At 37.9% G+C, this 18,435-nt stretch overlaps 1 protein-coding gene and 1 long non-coding RNA gene across 6 annotated transcripts in view; one reads left to right on the top strand and one right to left on the bottom strand.

Annotated features, from left to right (window-relative positions):
• The window catches only part of LOC102170604, a 254,976-nt gene that overhangs the window by 53,591 nt on the left and 182,950 nt on the right, over positions 1-18,435 (top strand). For 2 of the 5 annotated variants that reach the window (XR_001918440.1, XR_001918439.1), the window contains exon 3: positions 17,747-17,812. The exons of the other annotated variants lie outside the window; for them this stretch is intronic. This is a non-coding gene — a long non-coding RNA (uncharacterized LOC102170604). The remainder of the gene's footprint in view (positions 1-17,746; positions 17,813-18,435) is intronic. 5 annotated transcript variants of the gene reach the window in all.
• The window catches only part of GDA (guanine deaminase), a 135,618-nt gene continuing 122,406 nt past the window's right edge, over positions 5,224-18,435 (bottom strand). Inside the window, exons 11-14 of the mRNA XM_005683751.3 lie at positions 15,339-15,485; positions 11,787-11,917; positions 10,137-10,164; positions 5,224-9,151 (exon numbers count right to left, since the gene is read on the bottom strand). Of these exons, the coding sequence (XP_005683808.1) occupies positions 9,081-9,151; positions 10,137-10,164; positions 11,787-11,917; positions 15,339-15,485 (377 nt within the window). The 3' untranslated portion in view covers positions 5,224-9,080. The remainder of the gene's footprint in view (positions 9,152-10,136; positions 10,165-11,786; positions 11,918-15,338; positions 15,486-18,435) is intronic.

Here is an 18,435-nt window from a genome sequence, read left to right as displayed (position 1 = left end):
AAGAGTTGTGTGATTACCAGAAATAAGTAAATAAAGCCAAATAGGATTTAATAGAATAAATGTAAGGAATTTTATGAGACCCATAACAGGTACACACAGGCCCTTTGGGAGCCTCAGCTGAGGGTGAAAACAAGTCATCAAGAGGCCAACATAGCTGCCCTCCTATGGGGCCACAGTCTCTTGGCTTCTCTGCACAGGTCTGCCCTGTTCTACAGTATCTCTTTATAGACTGAATCTGCCTACTCATCTGGCTCACTGATGGCTTTACACAGCCACTCCCAAGTGGAAGTATATACTCAGCCTCTGAAAATAATCTAGTTAAACCCACTTGGTTTATTTAAGTCTTGAATTATAATTCTAGGAGCTTCCCTTGTGGTTCAGCTGGTAAAGAATCCACGTGCAATGCGGGAGACCTGGGTTCGAGACCTGCAATTCTAGGAAGAGATCTTTGGATCGAGCTTGAATCAAATACAAATACTTGGCCAACTGTCTGTGATGGTGGCGAGGCGGAGTCACAGGAGAGCATCCTGTGTGGAGGAGACGACTGTCACCTTTTGTGTGGGACAGTACAGCAATGGCCACCTGCTGGCAGGAGAACATGTCCAATTTTTTTTTTCATAAGTGAAGACTTGACTGCATAAAATTTAGAAATATTTAAATAGCAAAGAATATCTTAAGCAAAATAAGGGCTAAGAAAAGTTACAAAAGAAACAAACAGTTGTAAAATGTCAACTCCCCTAAAATAACCAGAAAATTCAGGATTGAATTAATAAAAATATTACTAAATTTAGCTGGGGGTGTTGTTATTTAGGTCTTTTGTTTGGGGGGGTTGCACTGTTTTTGAAACCAATGAAAACTTGATATAAATATTAAGTAACTTTTATAGATTTCTAATAAATCTCATAGCAGATAGAAATGATCTTTATTATTTCAAATGTCTTCATCCAGTCATGTCAAACCTCTCTCAATTATGGTTTAGTATAGTGGGCTTTTTATTTCAATCAAAATAAAATACTTATACCTTCTGATTCTAGATGATATAAATAAATAATTTTTTGGTGATGGCCATTCTGACTGGTATGAGGTGATACATCATTGTAGTTTTTATTTGCATTTCTCTAATAATTAGTGATGTTGAGCATCTTTGCATGTGCTTTTTGGTGATGTATATATCTTCTTTAGAGAAATATCTGTTTAGATCTTGTGCCCATTTTCTGAGGAGAAGGCAATGGCACCCCACTCCAGGACTCTTGCCTGGAAAATCCCATGGACAGAGGAGCCTGGAAGGCTGCAGTCCATAGGGTCGTTGAGGGTCGGACATGACTGAGCGACTTCACTTTCACTTTTCACTTTCATGCATTGGAGAAGGAAATGGCAACCCACTCCAGTGTTCTTGCCTGGAGAATCCCAGGGACGGGGGAGCCTGGTAGGCTGCCATCTATGGGGTTGCACAGAGTCGGACACGACTGAAGTGACTTAGCAGCAGCAGCCCATTTTTTGACTGGATTGTTTGGTTTTTTTTTTAATTGAGATACATGAGCTGTTTGTATATTTTGGAAATTAATCCCTGTCAGTCATATCATTTGCAAATATTTTCTCCCATCCGGTGGGTTGTCTTTTCATTTTGTTTATGGTTTCCTTTGCTGTGCAAAAGCTTTACAGTTTAATTAGTTTCTATTTTTTAATGATTTTCATTACTCTAGGAGGTAGATTCAAAAAAGATATTGCTGTAATATTTATGTTAAAGAGTGTTTTGCCTGTGTTTTCCTCTAATGGTTCTATAGTATCCAGTCTTACATTTAGGTCTTTAATCCATTTTGAGCTTATTTTTGTGTCTGATGTTACAGAAGGTTCTAACTTCAATCTTTTACTTATAGATATTCAGTTTCCCAGCAACACTAACTGAAGAGACTGTCTTTTCTTCATTCTGTATTTTTGCTTCCTTTGTCATTGATTAATTTACCATAGGGTGCCTGGTTTATTTCTGGGCTTTCCATCCTGTTCATTGATTTCTGTTTTTGTGCCAGTACCGTGCTGTGTTTTTTTTAATTAATTTTTTTATTTGGCTGTACTGGGTCTTAGTTGTGGCATGCGGAAGCTTCAGTCTTCACTGTGGCATATAGGTTCTTTAGTTGCAACATGTGGGATCTTTGGTTGGGGCATTTGAACTCTTAGTTGCAGCATGTGAGATCTAGTTCCCTGAATAAGAAGTGAATTTGAGTCCCCTGCATTGGAATGGAGTCTTAGCCACTGGACCACCAGGGAAGTCCTACCAAACTGTTTTTATTACTGTAGCTTTATAGCATAGTTTGAAGTCAGGGAGCCCAATTCCTTCAGCTCTGTTTTTCTTTGATTTCTTTCATCAGCATCTTACAGTATTCAGAGGACATGTCTTTTGATTCCTTAGGGAGATGTATTCCTAAATACTCTTTTTGATGCATTGGTAAATGAGATTTATTTCCTTCATTTCTCTTTCTGATCTTTTGTTGTTAGTGTAGAGAAATGCAACAGATTTCTGTGTATTACTTTTGTGTCTGTAACCTTATTTATCCTGTAACTGAATTCATTGATGAGCTCTAGTAGTTTTGTAAGTTTCTTGTTTCTGAAAAGTGAAAGTTGCTCAGTTGTGTCTGACTCTCTGCAAGCCCATGGACTGTAGCCCTGCCATGCTCCTCTGTCCATGGGATTCTCCAGGCAAGAATACTGGAGTGGGTAGCCATTCCCTTCTCTAGGGTATCTTCCTGACCCAGGGACTGAACCCAGGTCTTCCTTCCATTGTAGGTAGATTCTTTACCATCTGAGCCATTAGGGAAGTCCCAAGAATACTAGAGTGGATAGCCATTCCCTTCTCGAGCTCTAGTAGTTTCATAATTTTCTTGTTTCTAGTTGTGGACTTTTCTTTCCTGCCTTTACCGTTTGCTGTGAAGCTGATTTGGTGGTGCTGAATTCTTTTAGCTTTTGCTTGTCTGTAAAGCTTTTGATTTCCCTGTCAAATCTGAACAAGAGCCTTGCTGGGTAGAGTATCCTTGTGTGTAGGTTTCCCCCTTTCATCATTTTAAAAAATATCATGCCACTACCTTCTGGCCTGCAGAGTTCCTGCTGAAAAACCAGCTGATAATCATATGGGGTTTCCTTTGTATGTTATTTGTTGCTTTTCCTTTTTTGCTTTTAATATTTGCTCTTTATCCTCTTGTCCATTTGATTACTGTGTGTCTTGGCGTGTTCCTCCTTGGGTTAATCCTGTATGGGACTCTGTGCTCCTGGACTTAGGTGACTGTTTCCTTTTCCATGTTAGGGAATTTTTCAGCTATTATCTCTTCAAATATTTCCTCAGGTCCTTTCTCTCCTTCTTCTGCTTCTGGGACCCCTATAATGAAAATGTTGGTGTATTTGATGTTGTCTCAGAGGTCCCTTAAACTGTTTCATTCCTTTTCAGTCCTTTTTCCTTTATTCTGTTCGACAGCAGTGATTTCCATTACTGTCTTCCAGCTTTCTGGTCCTTCCTTCTGCCTCATTTATTCTGCTATTGATTGCTTCAAGTGTATTTGTCATTTCAGTTACTGTATTCTTCAACTCTGGTTGTTCTTTATATTTTCTCTTTGTTAAAAAAAAACTTCTTGTAACTTCTTGCTATGTGCTTCAATTCTTTTCCTGAGTTTTTGATTGTCTTTACAATCAAAAGTAAAGAGTTCTCTACTGTGAACTCTTTCTCAAGTAGATTGCCTATTTGCAGTTTACTTAGTTACTGTTTTAGGGTTTTATCTTGTTCCTTCACCTGAAACATATTCCTTTGCCATCTCTTTTGTTTGAATTTTTATTTGTGCTTTATGTGTATAGTAGCTTAGTTATGTGTCCTGACCTTGGAGAAGTGGCTTTCTGTAAGGGATGTCTTATGTGTCCCTCCCAGAAGTACAGTCTCCTCTCATCACCCAAAGGCCAGGGATCAGGGTCTCAGGGTAGGTTCTGATGTGTTTGTGTAGTCAGTTCTGCAGGCTGCAGGATCATAGTTTTCTTGCTTCTGGTATCTGCCCCTTAGTGGGTGAGGCTGGTCTAGAGGCTTGTGCAGGCTTCCTGGTGGGAGGGGCTCAATCTGGCCCTTTGATGGGCAGGGCCATGTCAAGGGGCATGTCTAGAGATGACTGTGGGCTCAAGAAGTCTTTAGGCAGCCTGTCTGCTCATGGGTCTATGTTTCTGCCCTAATGGCTCTTTGGCCTGAGGTGCCCCAGCCCTGGAGCCTACAGGTCATTGGGTGAGGGCAGGTTTTTGTGCTAATGATGCAAGCAATATGTCTGCCTCCTGGAAGAGTAGGTGTACTCTCTTTAAGTAGTGTACATCCAACAATATTTCCGCCACCAGGTTTTATGACCCCAGACAGATCCACAGTCACCTTCCTCCCAACTCCACAAGAGACCCTCCAAGACCAGCAGATAAGTCTGGTCCAGGCTCCTAAGAAGTCAACTGCTTTTGCTCTGTGTGCTGGTGTGCGTGAGAGCTTGTGGGCACCCTCTAGAAGTGGAGGCCCTGTTTCCCACCATCCCCCACCCCTGTCCTGTGGAGCTCCTACAATCAAGCCCCACTGGCCTTCAAAGCCAGATCCACTAAAGGCTCCTCCATCCAATGCCAGACCCCTAGACTGGGGAGCCTGATGTGGAACTCAGAGCTCTCAGCTCTGTGGGAGAATGTGATGTAATTAGTCTCTAGTTTGTGGGTCACCCACCCAGGTAGTATGAGATTTAATTACATTGCAAAGTACACCCCTCCCATTGTCTCATGTGGTTTCATCTTTATGTCTTCGGATGTAGAGTATTTTTTGTGGTAGATTCCAGTCATATGAAATATCAACTATGCTTAAATCAAAGGCAATACTAATCTGAATCTAAAGGGATGAACATTATAGCTCAGCTTAATTTTTAAAAACCTATGTATGGTGACTATTATAGGATAGAAGACACATGTTGGCCCACAGCTAAATATTCTATTTTTTCTACAGTTTATGATATTTCTTTTATTGTGATAGTATTGGTTTATAGTATTATATGTTTCATGTTTACAGCATTATATTTCTATCTCTGTATACAACATGCTTACCAAATTTTAGTTTCCATCCATCACCATACAGTTGACCCCTTTCAATCTCTTAAAATTCATGTTAAAAGGAGAACAACGTTGTAAAATGAATCTCGCTTCTATCAAACTGACAGAACTCACAACAACAGAAACATATAAACACAGAACCTCATTTATTTTTGTTTGAAGCGGAAAGAGATCACTTAGCACAGGAACAATGAACAAATCATATAAATGTTGAGGGAAAATGTTCCCATGAATACATACATGTATATATTCTTAAGAGCAGTGATCAGAAGTTTAATACAATGTAAAGTAGTTTTCAATTTTAAGAAAATGCTTTCTGCCAGACTTTTGAGTAGGAAGTGAACAGGTCAATCAATACCATATATCATCTATGGTTCAAGTCACTTGAATCCTGTGGACTGTGGAAACCATCTTGGGATTTACATTTAGTGTCATGGTTGGCCTGTTCAGCTTTTGAACAGGCCAATTTCACTGTTACATTTCACTCAGTTTGGAGCAGATTTACAAATTAACCCCTCACCTCTGATCTCTCACACTCAGGACTGTAGGAGGGGAAGGAAGGAGGGGCTGAGAGTGAAAACATGCAGGAGACAAATGCCAGGGTTTCTAACATTTGTCAGTTCATTTCTGCATTTCTCCCCATGCTTGAGAGATATTAAAGTGTCAGGGTCCAAAGTCATACCTACAGTGGCTAAATAGATCTGAAATTGCAAAGAAAAAAACCTTAAAAATTTACAGTCCACCAATTTGAAAATTACTTCAAGACACTGCCCATGACACATTTTTTAGTCTACCTTTTACTAACTCAGAACACTTTTAAAAAACAAACAAGCAAACATGTGATTGCTTGCATCATCACCTCTGTCCAGTTGGCTACAGGAGCATCCAGCTCTGAATATCTTCCGTGAATAGCAAGCACAGGGTAGAACTGATACAACGGGCCTTCTAGCTAGCTTTTAAAGCTTTCCATATGCCTGGCTGTGAGGTGAAAAAATGAAAAACAGGAGGAGTCTGGAAGGGAGTAAAGATTTAAAATTCTTTGCTGGATCTCACAGCCATTGTTTCCCTGCTGAGATCTCAGTGGTAGCTGCAGACAGGGATATTCAAGACCACACCTCAGATCAACTAAGTATAACAGGGGTGTTTCCCATCAACTTCCTTCCTTGACCATGCAGAATCCTCACAGAAATAAAAAGAGATCCAATGGGGTTCAATGATCATAATATTAATTTAGAAAGACCTCCTTCTAGCATGAAGGAAGCTTATTCCAAGATATTCTCTTGGATTCTAAAACCTTCAGCAATTAAATCAGAAGAAGCTGGGCTAATAAATAAGGAGACAGAGTTTTTTTGGTCTTAGTTTATAATTACAAGGACAACCTTTTCTGTTCTAATCCTACATTTTACTCTCTTTTGAAAATTAAATTTACATTGGCTAATGAGCCTGCTTTTGTGTTCTGGTTGCAAAAATATTTTTGAATGTATGATAGCCTCTACTATCGAATACATTTTTACCTGTTAAAGTATATTGTATTAAAAATCTCATCAAACCTGAGGCAAATAGTGCAGAGTAGGGTGAGGGGGCTGTGAAGATGTTTTAATCCTTCCTTTGCTGTCTGAGAGCAAAATATTCAAAATAAAGTGACAAACAGAATTGACTTGGAATACTGCCTCTCTGCAATTCGAAAGTCAACCCACACTGAGCAAAGGCAACATTTCAAAGTGCAAAACATCTGGGCATGTGTATGTCTAATGCCTGCATTAACAAAAAGCATATGCAACATTCGCGAATACTGTACTTGGGGAAGTAAAACACGTACGTGGTGCAGGGAGCTCAAATTTTAACACATTCTATTTTTACTAGAAAAGAAATGCAGGTCCTAATATATTAGCAGGGCTAAAGTTAACATTTGACAGGCTGGTTGTATATGGCCGTTCTTCCTGCTTCTGATGCTATGCTTACATTTACTGCACATGAGAGCTAAATCTAAATGAAAACTGATGTTCAGCATCAAAATGTACATCCTTCGGGAAGGTAAAGGGTAGGATCTTTCCAAGGCTAAGAACAGCTTCTGCTGATTAGCGCATCTTGCACATCATCCAAATTCCTTTGCCCACTCATGTGGGTTAGACACTAGGGTAACCAAGTTCCTTTGGCAGGGACTGAGGAGATAGAGCAGAAAACACCTGCCAGCACTAGAGAGAAATGGAATGAGGTTTGGTGGGGCATCTTTGACATGGCTTTGTAGCTAGAAATTCTGGAAAGACTGAGACTGGAAACTGGGTTTTTACTGAGTTAATACCTCACAACACAAACTCTATAAAACCAAAATTTGTTCTGTCTTTACGTGTAGTGTATACACAAGTGTGGAAGTGTTTCCCCAGGGATGAGGGGCTGGAGACTGAGCAGATGACTACTGAATTAGCATAACTGTATAAGAATAAAATTTATAGTACCAGAGAAGAAATCTTCTTCATTCTGTAGATATGGAGTTAGCAATATTACATATAGTTCTCTACTATTAGGTGATAATAGAAGTCAGCTCTAAGCCCTAGGTATGAGTGTTATCATATATTAAGAAAATCTCCTTTTTCTTGTTGGTTTATAGGGTTTGGAGCTAAATGAGAAAAATATAGCATTTAAATAACATTAAATATAGCATTTAAATATCAATATTTCTTAGGGATATCACCATAAAGTCATAATTTGTTTTTAATTCTAGGTTATAGGAAAGCACACTATATTAGGAAGCATAAAAACACTATTTGTTTGCTGTTTCTAGATGTCTAGTACAGATTAAGTACTAATTAATATAAACATTAGTGGGACATCTAAATATTTTTCATCATCCTAGAATTCTAATGTCTTGAAAATTATTAGGAATTAAAAAGGCAAGATAAAATTGAAAGTAGAGTAATTTCAATATGCAGGGTTTAAAGATTTTTAATAATATTTATCTAATAGGATTTGTCCTTCATTTTAAAGTTCTAGCAGATTGACATGAGTATGAAATTCCCAACAACTATGGAATAGTTCTTTGGGAGGACAGGTCATCACAATGAAACCCTTCCTTTTAGTACTGACACCTCCTGGATGCCCAAAACTTGCCCCAATTTATGAAGACATCAATCTACACAACAGTGCAGTATGGAATTTGTTTCTCTTCTGATAAAACTGAAGCAATAATAGCATCACACAGTTATACTCTAAGGTATTTTAAAGTACACAAAAGTACAGCTATTTATGCTATGTAGTTATGTGAATAATATTCCCAAGAGACATTAAATCTTTAATAACCAACTTCTGTCAAACATTTAAGCACAGAACTATATTAAGACAGCATGTGGCATTCGATTTCTGACATTTCATCCCCTAAGAAGGCAAAGCACAACAATAACACGTCTCTGAAATGCAAATGCCATTAAGTGCAAATTTCCAGAACACAAGGTCAATCTAGAAACACATTTTGAAATTCAACAGATTCACTTTTTTAAATTAGTATGCTCAGTATACAATTTTCAAACACAATCCGAAGTGATTTTCCAATGTTTTTCATAGTCTTAACTTTTTCTCCCTTGTAAAAATATACTCACTGGTTCATTTTCTGTTTTCCAGTTTTCACATTTACTAGCTGAAACTATCTAACCTTATAGGAATATCCTTTTTTTCTCCATATTTCCAAATGTGAAATAGATTTTATTTAAATCCCATAATAAGAACACTACCAGTAATAACATTCCCTTATGTTTGAGCTTTAAAGTAAACCTTAAACAGTTCTAAAAGGAGAAATTTTTAATCCTCCCAACCAGAGCTGAGAATTAGCACAACTTCCTTCCAAAGATTTGTCAAGCGAATACTGTAACTGGACACAGAGGGAGATAGTCACCCCAAGAACAAGGTACTGTTTTTTGACTTCCTAACTCCACCTGGGCATGAGAAGGTACAGAACTGCGTTACCCCAGGAAAACTTGTAGACGCTGAGGGCCTTACACTGAGCTTGAAAAGGGAACCACCTGCTTTCCGCCCACATACACCTCCTCAATATTTCGGTCATCTCCTGAAAGAAACATCAGGAATCATTGTTTATAACCTGAACGGGGAGATATGATCAACCGAAAATGCAGCATCTAATCTGAGGATTAGAGCCTGAAATACATGCCTAAAACAGAATTCACGTAAAGTTGAATCGACCCTCCATCACTGTCCTTTTAGCTAGAATGAGTGGTTTCCATTTCCAGCCCCAGTTGTAAAGGAAATACTTATCTTTACGCCCCAGAAGAATACCCAGCATGGTGAGATGAAGGGCTTGCAATAATTGAGCTTCACAAGAAGTACCACATGTGTCTCTCCCACTCCAAATTCACTCAGAACTCAGAGGTCACTCAATGGCGTGAGAGGAAGAATAAAGTCTTCTGTCCTGTTTACTTCTCTCTCTCTCAGTGAATAGAACTGAATGCGAGTATGTTTAAAAAAAAAACAAAAAACAAAAAACTGGCTTCCCCGGTGGCTCAGTGGCAAAGAATCCACCTGCCAATGCAATGGCTTTGATCCCTGGGTCGGGAAGATCCCCTGGAGAAGGAAATGGCAACCCACTGCAGTATTCTTGTCTGGGAAATCCCATGGACAGAGGAGCCTGGTGGCCTACATTCCATGGGGTCACAAAAAAGTTGGACACGACTTAGCAACTAAACAACAACATGTTAAAAAGGCACGCATGGAAAGACTCCACCACATACTTATCACAAACACAATGTGGTGGGACAGACTGAAGGGTCCGAACAAGTGTAGGAGGAAGTATAGGATGATCTCGTCCTGCCTGCCATTCCTCAAGTTTAGGGTTTAATACTATGTTCTCAAAGAGCATGCTCATTTCAAATGAACCTTTAAATATTGTACCATAAATGGGCTCAGTGCTAAGGAATGCTAAAAACAATAAGTCTAAGCAAATGATCACACATAATGCTTAACATATGGTATAATATATGTAGAGAGCATACCAAGAGACAAAAGATTTTATTTAGCATAGAGACATATATACCTACCTAGATATAGGAACTTCTGGATAACAGCCTAAAATGAAAAATAAAGATAATAATAAAAAAGTATTTTCTGCACTTAGAAAAGCAAATTAACAATAAATTGTGGTTGACAAAACCCAGAAATATAGACTTATTTCTCGATGGCAAAAATCTATTTTTATTTTTTCCTAAACACAGACTCTTTTTCTTTTATAAATATATATATATAGCCCACAGAGGAGAAAAATGTTGTACATTTCAATGCCCAAACTTATTTATATATTTACGTAAAAGATGCTATCTTGATTATCACTATCTGTTTGCAGTTCCACATGTGAATTTCTTTAGTCTTGCATTCCATATCATGGAGTTACAGTGAAAATATTTTTAATTTAAGCCCTAAAACGGTCTTGAGATAAGGTACATAATCCATCCATCTGACAGGTACTGTAATTCCCTCTTTTGTGTACATTAGCCTGGCTGGAACTTAGTCCAGAAATGGACACACTGGTGTCTGTCTATTCCAATAACAGAGCTGGGTAAAGGGGAAGAAATTATTTGTCACCAACAATCCAGTATTCCAAGTCAAAATGCTAAACTATGGCCAAAAGTACATAACTCTACTCACTGGAACTAGCTTCTATGGCTAATAGTCACTGTCTAACTTAAGCTGGTATCCAATGAACACCCCAAAATCTACTTTTATTAATGAAAAAGAAATGGTCTTTTGCCTAAAAAAATAAAAGTGCTGATTATTAACAAATGTTTTCCAATGCCTGAAAGTTCTATATATAACCTTGAAATCTTCAGAGGGAAAGTGTTAACATAAATTAAATAATTTAATATAATAATTTAAATATTTTAAGAGGTGTGTAAGACAAAAATGCCTGGATGAATGGGACTGAACCCTATTCCCAGAAACTCTAATATTCCAGGAAATTCACTCAATCAATAAAAAGTAAAAGATTAAGTAATATAAAAATAACTAATGCTATTAACTTCAAATAATCTAGCACTTTTCTTCCAAAAACTTCATGTTACATTTAATATCACACTTATTCTCATAAGTGGATCAATTTTTAAATGGCAATAGTTAAATTTTAAGAAAAACTATCTCATAAAGAATTATTATTAAAATAAGAAGAACCAGTTTATTTTATATACATACAAAAACATGATAAGAGGGACAAAGTAATGAAACTCACTTTCTTATAAATAAGAGAGTCAATGTAGCATTGTGATCAAGAACCAACACCCCCAAAATCAGAAAGTCCTGGAATGGAATCCAAACTCTGTCAATTAATTACTAGCCATGAATTCTTAGGAAATCATTTAACCTTCCTTAAGTCTCACTGCCCCATAAACCACATGGTAATATTAATAGCATGTTCCTCTCATAATACTTCTGATAATTAAACAAAAATGATGTATGAAAGTGTGTTCAATAAGTGGTAACTATATTATGTTTTCTTAGAGTCAAGTACCTTCAAATATACAAATATATTCAAAATAGAAGTGTTTATTTATACCATTATTGTCATGAAATTATAATAAGAGGATCTAGCTTCCCTTATAAGAGTCTCCTCCATTCCATTAAACTGTTTCAGTTTCTTTTTTTTTTTTCCTATAGGGAAGTTGTTATGACTAGTTCAAGAAAGAAATGCTTTCACATACCTCAGAAATCTCACCAACAAAATCTCCATAAAACAGGTCAATGGGAGAGTCAGATGCTTTGGGGTTGATCAGGAGGGCATCAAATTCCTTACCCACTTCAAAGTTTCCAATCTCTCTATCCAGCCCCAGGACTACAGGGTGGAATAAATTAACAAACAGTCAGTATCTCCAAGCTTTGGACCATGTAAATATCCCAATTTACAAGGACAGAATCTGCCAACATATCACTAGGAAAAAAAAAAAATCAGTATCGTAATAATGAAGCATTCCAATAGACCACAAGACTTCGATTTACAGAAAGCAGAGCAGGAGAGGGAAAGCAAAATCTGAGAACAGAGGTCTCTTCAACACCCTGATCATATTAATAATTCTTATGGTATATCTGTTTTGGCTCTACCAGTGTCCTTCACAGTTCAGCTGGTCTATGATTTCCATTCATCCCTCTAAGAAACATGACAATTGACCTAATATCTTTCTTTTCCTCTCCTATTCACCTTCCAACATTTCAACTCCTTTCCTTCCCCATTTTATTCTTTTGTTCTACAAAATAGCTGATAAGATCTACTTTTGTGGCAGTGAAATGAACTTCAAATAAGTAAAAACTAATTATCTTTTTTTTTTTGCATGTTTGTCAATGCAGGCATATCCATCCTAAGTTCCTTAAATGATTTGAATAGAAAAATATTCACTTCTGAAAGTAAATGGATCCTCATAACTCAAAAAAGAGTCCCAGTGCTTTAGGAAGCAGACTAATTTCTCTGTAACCTTAAAGATTTTCTGGTTGCCAGAGAAGAATGGTTCTTTACATAGGGCATAGGTCAATGATGTCTATTGACTTGATCCATCTCACAGCTAGAATTCTTATTCCATGAATAGTGGATGTCAAGGAAGAACATCTCTCATTTTTATGGTTTACTTTCAAAAGATGAGGGTAGCTGGTTTTCCTGGCCAGTGAGGGTATTGAATTTATGCTCCTTAAAGCCAATAATGTGGATAGAGTATTCCAAATGGAAGCATGCGTGAAAGAAAGGTCAACTGGAGTGCAGCATTTTGTAGTTGAATTTTTACGTGAATTTTTTTATTCTGTCACTGTCAGAATCCAGTCCTGTGTGAAAATATTAGGCAATAACCGCTGCATTATATTTCTATGTATGGATATCCAAAAGTCTTTTGGCAATGCTCTAAGCACACATTTAGAAATCCTGCTTGTTTTTAAATGGTTATTTAAAGGATAACTCATCTATTCTCAGAAAAGAAAGACTTTTTAGCCAAAGAATTCTTATAGGAAGACAGAGGTGTAAACATAATTAGAAAAGTTAAAAAGCAGCTGGGTGACTTCTGATTGTGGGGAGAACTGAATGAAATAGAAAGTCACTAGAAATCTTCTCCCCCTTCACTGATTACACTTGACATTTTTCATTTGACACTTGTTATTACACTTAACACTTGTCATTTTTCACTTGACAAATAGCATGACAAACATGAGCTTTTGATGACTATTCAACTTAAAATTATTGTATGTTTAATAGGCCAGATAACCAGGTTCATTTGCCAGGATTTGACAAGGGTGTGTGTGTTGTGTGTGTGTGTGTTATGTGTGTGCGTGTGTTGTGTGTGTGTCTGTTACGTGTGTGTGTTATAGCCCCACTATGCCACTATGTCAGGGCTTCCCTGGCAGCTCAGATGGTAAATAATCTGCCTTCAATGCAGGAGACTCGGGTTTGATCCCTGGGCCAAGAAGATCCCCTGGAGAGGGAATAGCAACCCATTCTAGTATTCTTGCCTGGAAAATTCCATTGACAGAAGAGCCTGGTGGGCCACAGTCCATGGGGTTGCAAAGAGTTGGAGATATACATATATATAAACTAACTGGATTATTTGTTAGAATCTGGAGAGTTCAGGTATGAACTAATCAAAAAAGGACACAACTACTTTCAGTGAATTGTAAATTGATCTAAATTCACATTATTGCAGAGGGGCCTAACCGTGCTGGTAAGCAACTCAAATGCATTTTAAAAAATGCAGTTTTACTGTCTCTGGAGAAGATGTTGGCTCTGTGAAGGCAATTTATGCATATCTTAATCTTGAGAGTGAATGTAAAGCTAGTAAGAGTCCAGCTTTTAACAGGGAAGCATTCATCTCATTCACTCAGACTCTTATGGAGACACAAGCTAAGGAAAAGAAATTCTGTAACAGTAACCTCAGAGGCCCAGAAAATAGATCTGAAAGCTGTACAGCAAGGTAGAAATGATTTGTAAGCACCCCATGCCGGCCTGGTCAGGTAACAGGATCCTGTTGAAACAACTCACAGTAGGCCTAGAATAAAAAAGCATTATTTAAATATAAGTCATTTACACCATGAAGTTAAGGTGGTAGGACAACTATGTGAACTCAGATGTGAAAGTGGGGAGTGTCACACTTGTTAAAATTACAGAACTTTTAAAACTTAGAACTTTAGAAAATGAAGTCATAAGACATGGGAAAATGCAAAGCATATGACCTTTTTCTTGAAATGTTCTTTGTGGCATTCAAGATAGCAGAACATTCAGAGAAGAGCCAGGAAGTTTCTATTCCCAGGATATCCTGGCCTCCACCATACTTCATTTCTAAGATCTAGGGTATTTATCATAAATATCAAGATATATTTAAAAAGATACACCTGCCTCAATACCTGTTTTTCTTTCTCAGTAGCTACCTAAGGTTTCATGCTATACTCATTATCATCCATCCAGATTATATTACAATACTAAAGTGAAAGCAATACAGTTACCAAGTTCTATTTTTTCAGTAAAAATACAATTACATGTGAGAACTGGGAAAAGCTGATGAACAATATTTGCATATCAACCAGCTGTATTTTTACAACTTTCTCTTTTGAAGGAGGCTTGTAATTAGGGTACTTAAGTATATAAACAAAATACATAGTCTAGGCTAAGATTTATACAGGAAGGAAAAAAAAAGATTTATACAGGAAGATATTGCAGTGGAAAGCACTGACCTGCACTCTGGCATCATATTTTCTAGATTCAAATAATATACCGCAGTGAGGTGTGTAAGCCTCACTCAGGTACCTGGTTGGTAAAATAGAATAAATAGCAATAGTTCTGAGGATTAAATAACAGCATCCATAAGGCATGTTGCATAGTGCCTACCACATGGTAAGAAACCAATAAGTCTCGGCTATTATTATTATTACTACTCAGGCCAATAGAGAGCACTTGACGACTTGATGGGAAAAAACTGATTAAAGAATTCATATGCATGTGACCAATACAAGTATCCATTACAAGAATATGATAACTGCATACTGAACGTCTCTTCTGCCAAAAACAAAGAGCTTGCTAAATTAATGATTCAAATCATTCAAATAATGATTCACCACATGCTTAAATGTGTACTTTACTTGCTAAACTTTGGGTATATTATGTGAGATGCAAATCATGAATATGTGGATGCCTGCTGATGTCAGCATCATGAACCTTTATACTTCAGCCACGGACATAGATTGGCATGGTTGTGCATCGTGTGAGAAAGAAAGAAAATGCTCATTACCTTGGCTGCCTCCAAGAGTAGCTAGTCTGAAGACTTCCTTGAGGGTGAGGCTTTTTGCATTTATCTTATTAATTAAAAGGATATTGGAAACCATCACTGCTCTTCTGATTGCATCAAGCATGGATGATGAATAACCACCAGCCACATCTATGGTAGATAAAATAAACAGTAACCTCATGAGCTGGATTATTAGGTATATTGGGTTTTTTTCTGTTTTTAATGACAGATATTCACTCTAATATACTTCAGAGAAAAGACCTTATCTTCAAGCACAGAATAGACACAGACTAATATTTAAAGGAATTCAAAACTTGCAATTAGTATCAAATTGCACTTCTACTAGTTTTCTAGGGCTGCTGAAACAGATTACCACAAATGTGATGGTTCCAAACAGCAGACATTTAGACTTCTCTGGTAGTCTGGTGGTTAGGACTCAGTGCTCCCGCTGCAGAGGCACGGGTTCAGTCCCTGGTTGGGGAACTAAGATCTCACATGTGTGGCAAAAAAAAAAAAAAAACACCAAATTTATTCTCTCACAGTTTTGGAGGGCAGAAGTGTGGCAGGGCCACCATCACTACAGTGGCTAGGGAAGAAGCTTCCCTGATTTCTCCCAGTTTAAGGGGGCTCCTGGTGTTCCTTGGTTTGTGGCAGTGTAGCTCCAGTGTCTGCCGCCATATTCAAATAGGCTTCTTCCTTCTGTGTCTTTATGCGCCTTTCATTGCTTGTTCTTATAAGGACATTCATCATTGGATTCACCTTAATTCACAATGACTTCATCCTAAGAGCTTTACCTTAATTACATTTGCAAAGATCTTTATTTCAAATAAGGCCATATTTACATGTTCCTGGTAGGTATCTCCTTTTGGGGGAGGTGGTTCAGGGAGCACAATTCAACACAGCACAATACCCAAATGTTCAATAAAGTTAAGAGAAGAAACATCTTTGACTATTCCCTAAACTCTCAGAGAAATTGGTCAAATATGATTATAGATAACATGAGATCTAAAATAAACTCATAGTTCTATGCTCTAAAAACTTGTCCCAACTCTATTTTCATTCCAATGAGGACTTTGGGAATTAAATAGCTACTTCTTCATGATAATTTTTTCAGGAAGAGCTTTTAGAGTGGACTTAAATATTCTGGAAAAATTAGTGTAATAAATGATCAGTGCTGATATTGACAACTTTACATTCGTCACTGGCATCATTAGATGAAGAATGAGAGTTTTTATAGTGTTTTAAATAAGTCCCTAATCATAATTAAATTGAAATACTGCCTTTGACAAGAATGAATATAGAAGTTAAATGAATTTGTATAAATGTCAAGTAAGCTAACATGTTTTATTAGAGGAAAAGTACATCTATAGCTAATAAAATACACTTAATATTTCAAGAGTTCCTTTTGTCACGTCTTGGTAGACACATATAGTTGTTAGTGCCTATGTATATTGCAAAGATCAAAAATAATAGCCCATTAAGTAATCTTAGATTGCAGTTTAATTTTATGTTCAGCTGTCTTACATGTCTTTAGATAAACTTGTATGATTTTTTTTGTTTTAGAAAATAGTCATATTTTCATTGTGATTCTTTTGAAAAGAGAATACTGGATTAGAAGGGCCCGGGAATATGAGACCATTAGGAAGCTGCTGCTAAGCTGCTAAGTCGCTTCAGTTGTGTCCAACTCTGTGCAAACCCATAGATGGCAGCCCACCAGGCTTCCCCATCCCTGGGATTCTCCAGACAACACTGGAGTGGGTTGCCATTTCCTTCTCCAATGCATGAAAGTGAAAAGTGAAAGTGAAGTCGCTCAGTCATGTCCGACTCTTCGCAACCCCATGGACTGCAGCCTACCAGGCTCCTCCGTCCATGGGATTTTCTAGGCAAGAGTACTAGAGTGGGATGCCATCACCTACTCCGATTAGGAAGCTAGTGCAGGAGTTTAAGCAAGAAGCAATGGCTTCTTGTATGCTTGTATGAGGTGTTCGGTCTAGCTGCCATTTCCTCCTCCAAAAAAGATGGTAGTGTGGTAACAATCCAGGGTAGAAAGGACAAGGATAGTAACTATGGGTGGTGGTAAGAAGCCAGGCTGAAGTGGGTGGAGGAGTAGAAGAGTGCCTGGGATGCAATGGCAGTGTGAGTACCTACTCATTGAAGTTTTGCTGGGAAAGGGGATAGAGAAGTGGGGCAGGAGCCAGAAGAGGGTGTCTAATTAACAGAGAGGTTTTCTTCACACCTTTGCTTAAAAGATCAGGAGGTCTACAGAATGTTTGTATGCTGAAGGAATGAGCCAGGAGGGAGGAAGTAACAATGATACAGGAGAGTTACTGGCCAATGGAATTGATTTATTGAGATCAAGGGAGAAGAGAGAGTACAGAACACACTTCAGGGTATGTTTGTTTTTGACTTAGATTGGAAGAGAAATTTTTTCAGCTACAGCAAGAAAAAGAAGAGAAAATGCAAGCAGATGGAGGAAGGTATGTAAATTTAGTGGTGGGAACATAAAGGAAAGTCTTCTGATTGTGTCTGTTTTCTCAATGACTGATGAGATAAGGCCATTAGCTGGAAGCAAAGAGGGTATGATTTGGGATAAAACACACAGGAAGAAATACGTAAGTCTGTCTTGGAATATGGGAACATATTAGAGAAACATAATTGTCTATTTGGGCCCCGAAGAATTGATGCTTTTGAACTGTGGTGTTGGAGAAGACTCTTGAGAGTCCCTTGGACTGCAAGGAGATCCAACCAGTCCATTCTGAAGGAGATCAGCCCTGGGATTTCTTTGGAAGGAATGATGCTAAAGCTGAAACTCCAGTACTTTGGCCACCTCATGTGAAGAGTTGACTCATTGGAAAAGACTCTGATGCTGGGAGGGATTGGGGACAGGAGAAGAAGGGCATGACAGAGGATGAGATGGCTGGATGGCATCACCCACTAGATGGACATGAGTTTGAGTGAACTCCAGGAGTTGGTGATGGACAGGAAGGCCTGGCGTGCTGTGATTCATGGGGTTGCAAAGAGTTGGACACGACTGAGCGACTGAACTGAACTGAACTGAACTGAACTAAGGGCCACTTAGGATTTGAAAGCAACATTTAAA

This window comes from Capra hircus, chromosome 8, assembly GCF_001704415.2.
Source record: "Capra hircus breed San Clemente chromosome 8, ASM170441v1, whole genome shotgun sequence".
Taxonomy (NCBI): Eukaryota; Metazoa; Chordata; class Mammalia; order Artiodactyla; family Bovidae; genus Capra; species Capra hircus.
The sequence above is the reverse complement of the archived record's forward strand: the minus strand, read 5'-3'. Positions and strand labels throughout refer to the sequence as shown.